Consider the following 2,954-nt stretch of genomic DNA (forward strand, 5'->3'; position numbering starts at 1 on the left):
ACGTAGCAGCATCACAATCTTGTTCAAATGTTCCAAACCCTCCGTATGGATGGACTTTGTGGGGCCTGTCCGATTTTCTTGTTCCCCAGTCGCCATAGAATATAGTGACTCAAATAAATTAACTAAGCTTAGGTAGCTTAGTAAAAGGGTTAATTTGAGTTTTGAGTCACTAAGGACCGCAAGAGGGGCATTTTGAGAATTTTGGACTTCCAGTCTCGACGTACGCTCTTGTCTGTAGTAAAGGACGTACGTAGGGGGACCATCGTTCGTACGTTTGCAAAACTTGCATGGACGTATGATGGGGGACACCCAGACGTACGCTACTTTTTGGTAAAACTCTAGATAATACCTGGATGTATGCTACAGCCTTTGGACCGCTGTGTAAATAGTACCGCATGTTCGCTCCAAAAGTATCAGACGTCCGCTACTTTTCTGAAGAGTTGGTGACCGTCTCCAGCTTTTCTCCTCTATAAATACTAACCCTACCGTCGCCCTTTTCTCGTTTGAACTCGACCCCAGGCTCTGAGAAATCCTTTTGTGAGTGTCTTCTTGTGAGATTGTGTGTTTTGTGGAGAATGAGAGGTGTTTTCTTGAAGGTTGCATCTAGGTGGTAACCCTCTGCGTTTAACTTTTCTTTCTAAGTCGTTATGCTCTTTTAATGCTTTCTAGAGTACTTAGACGTTGGTTTGACACTTTAGACATGTTATACCATTGATCTTATTTAGAGTTGGGCTTAGCATTTCATAATGTTTTCTATTGCATGGAGACACTATTTTGAGATAGGTAGCCTTAGAAAGCCTTTTAGTACCCTTAGAAATTGGTTTGGGAAGATAGGAGGACAAATGGACAAAATAAGTTTCTACCTAAAACCTTCTAGGCGGACGTATGACCTCGAGCCTAGACGTACGGTCAGAAGCGTTATAGGGAATGCTATTTTGGTTGGCCGTCTGATAGCTCCATGTTTCTTGTTATAGAGTTGTTTTAGTGGAATTAGGACTAATAGAAGGTTTTCAACAGATTTGGGGGACCGAGACCATTTGGAGGAGTATTCGAAGAATGTATACGACCAAGGTGAGTTTTAACTCACATAATGCTCGCTGTTATTTTTCAAGACTGCACGACTATTTTGTGTACCCAAAACATACATATTTGCAACTCTCACAATTTACATTTGTTGCACATGAACTCTAGCATTTTGAGAAAAATGTTGTGTTGAATATGTTAACAAAGTGAGACTTGTAAAAAGCATGCATCTAAAATATAGAGAAGATAAATTGCATTATATGACATGGTACACCGATACGTGCGGTATAATGGCCATGGGCTTACTATCCATGTTAGCTTTATGGTCAAATCTGTGTGTAGTTGTATGGGCCTTGGATCCAATGGTTGTTTCGTCGCCGGCGCAGTCTTAATGGGCAGTCACTACAAGACAGACATCATTACGGATGTGGGCCACCCGAGGTCAGACTCATTCCTACTAGTAGTGTTATGTACGGTAGCGTACAATGGCTTAAGCATTGGCATTGTATTACAAGTCCCTCAGAACAGCGCCAATCCTGCAGAGAAGGGATAATCTCTCGGGTAGACCATACTATCGAACTATGACTGTTACTCTATATCATATGCATATAGCATATATCTATATCACACCTTTGGAAAACTGTTATGATGGAACTATTGCATACTTTATCAAAACCAGGGTTCATTACAAAAACTGCCATGGGCATTATATGCGTTAACATTCACTAAGTCTTTAGACTTACCCCTTTATTTTATGTTTTTCCCCCTCCATTACGAATAATTGCGCGGTTTAACTAACTTAGATGAAGATTCCTTCGGAGCAGATGTGGGTGATCGCGCAGGATCTGATTCAAGTAATTTTTGAGGACATGGATCCAATTTGGTTACATTCTATGTCGACTGATGGAGGAACCTCCCTAGCAAACATGATCGAGATTGTTATCTCTTTAGCTTTGCTTAAACTTAAGATTTGATTTGTTGATCTTTTGTTAAAACAATTACATTATGAGTCTTTTTCAGTGAGGGATAGGGCTGAGAGACGAACCATGGGATCAATTACTAGTTAATTGACTTGCACATCGAGGTCGTTACAGTTGGTATCAGAGCCTTATGCTCTGAAAGGACTATGAGATAAAGGGAAAAGAGCACTGAGGCTATGATCACACCAGAATATAGGTTAGATAAGCTGCTAGGACTTAACCTCTAGGTTTGTCGTTCGGTTCTAGATGAGTCGGTTCTAACTCTGCTCTTCATTGCAGAAAATGCCGCCCCAAAGGAATCCAGCAACCGGACCTAATGCCCTAGAAATCGGAAGCCCTGAGGATAATGTTCACCCCAAGCCTGTGGACATTACGGTCCATGAAGCAGCGAGAAGTCAAGTGATGCACCCGATTGGCCAACTAGTGTCGGCCTTTGATTGAGATAGGGTCGTAACGCAGCCAGTTGAAGGGAATGGTTGTTCTTTTAAGGACTATTGTAGTCCTCACTCGGACAGCTTCGATGGGAGAGGCGATCAAATCAACGCAGAGAATTGGTTGAACGATGTGGAGGAATTGTTAGCCACTACTAGATGCACCAATGAGCAAAAGGTGGCTTACGCTACTTGTAAGCTGACAAAGGAAGCTAGGTGCTGGTGGCAGGAGAAGAACATGGTGCTTGTCGTTGATTTGGGTTCAGAGGATGCCATTACTTGGGATATCTTCAAGCATGAGCTTAATCAGCATTTCTTTCCCAGAGTCGTGCAGGAGGCAAAGGCGCAAGTATTTCTAGACTTGGTTCAAGGAGGAATGACGGTGATTGAGTACACTGCGAAGTTTCTGCAGTTGTCACAATTCGGCATGTACCTCATTCTGAATGAGGAGAAGAAGGAGAAGAAGGCGAAGAAGTTTGAACAAGGTCTGAACTCTCGTATTCAGATTATGATGAGTTGA

At 42.2% G+C, this 2,954-nt stretch overlaps 1 protein-coding gene across 1 annotated transcript; it reads left to right on the top strand.

Annotated features, from left to right (window-relative positions):
* The first annotated feature begins 2,285 nt into the window (after window positions 1-2,285).
* Window positions 2,286-2,954, top strand: LOC132164978 (uncharacterized). Its single transcript, XM_059575492.1, has 2 exons — window positions 2,286-2,402; window positions 2,493-2,954. The coding sequence occupies exons 1-2, from the start codon at window positions 2,286-2,288 to the stop codon at window positions 2,952-2,954; spliced, it is 579 nt and encodes a 192-aa protein (XP_059431475.1).

The sequence above is a fragment of the Corylus avellana genome, chromosome ca11 (genome assembly GCF_901000735.1).
Source record: "Corylus avellana chromosome ca11, CavTom2PMs-1.0".
NCBI lineage: Eukaryota > Viridiplantae > Streptophyta > Magnoliopsida > Fagales > Betulaceae > Corylus > Corylus avellana.

Excerpts from the sequence above, each read along its gene's own strand:
- LOC132164978 (XM_059575492.1), top strand. The coding sequence starts at position 2,286 with ATGCCGCCCCAAAGGAATCCAGCAACCGGACCTAATGCCCTAGAAATC. Across the intron at positions 2,403-2,492 it reads ATGAAGCAGCGAGAAGTCAA|GACTATTGTAGTCCTCACTC; the intron begins GTGATGCACCCG and ends TGTTCTTTTAAG.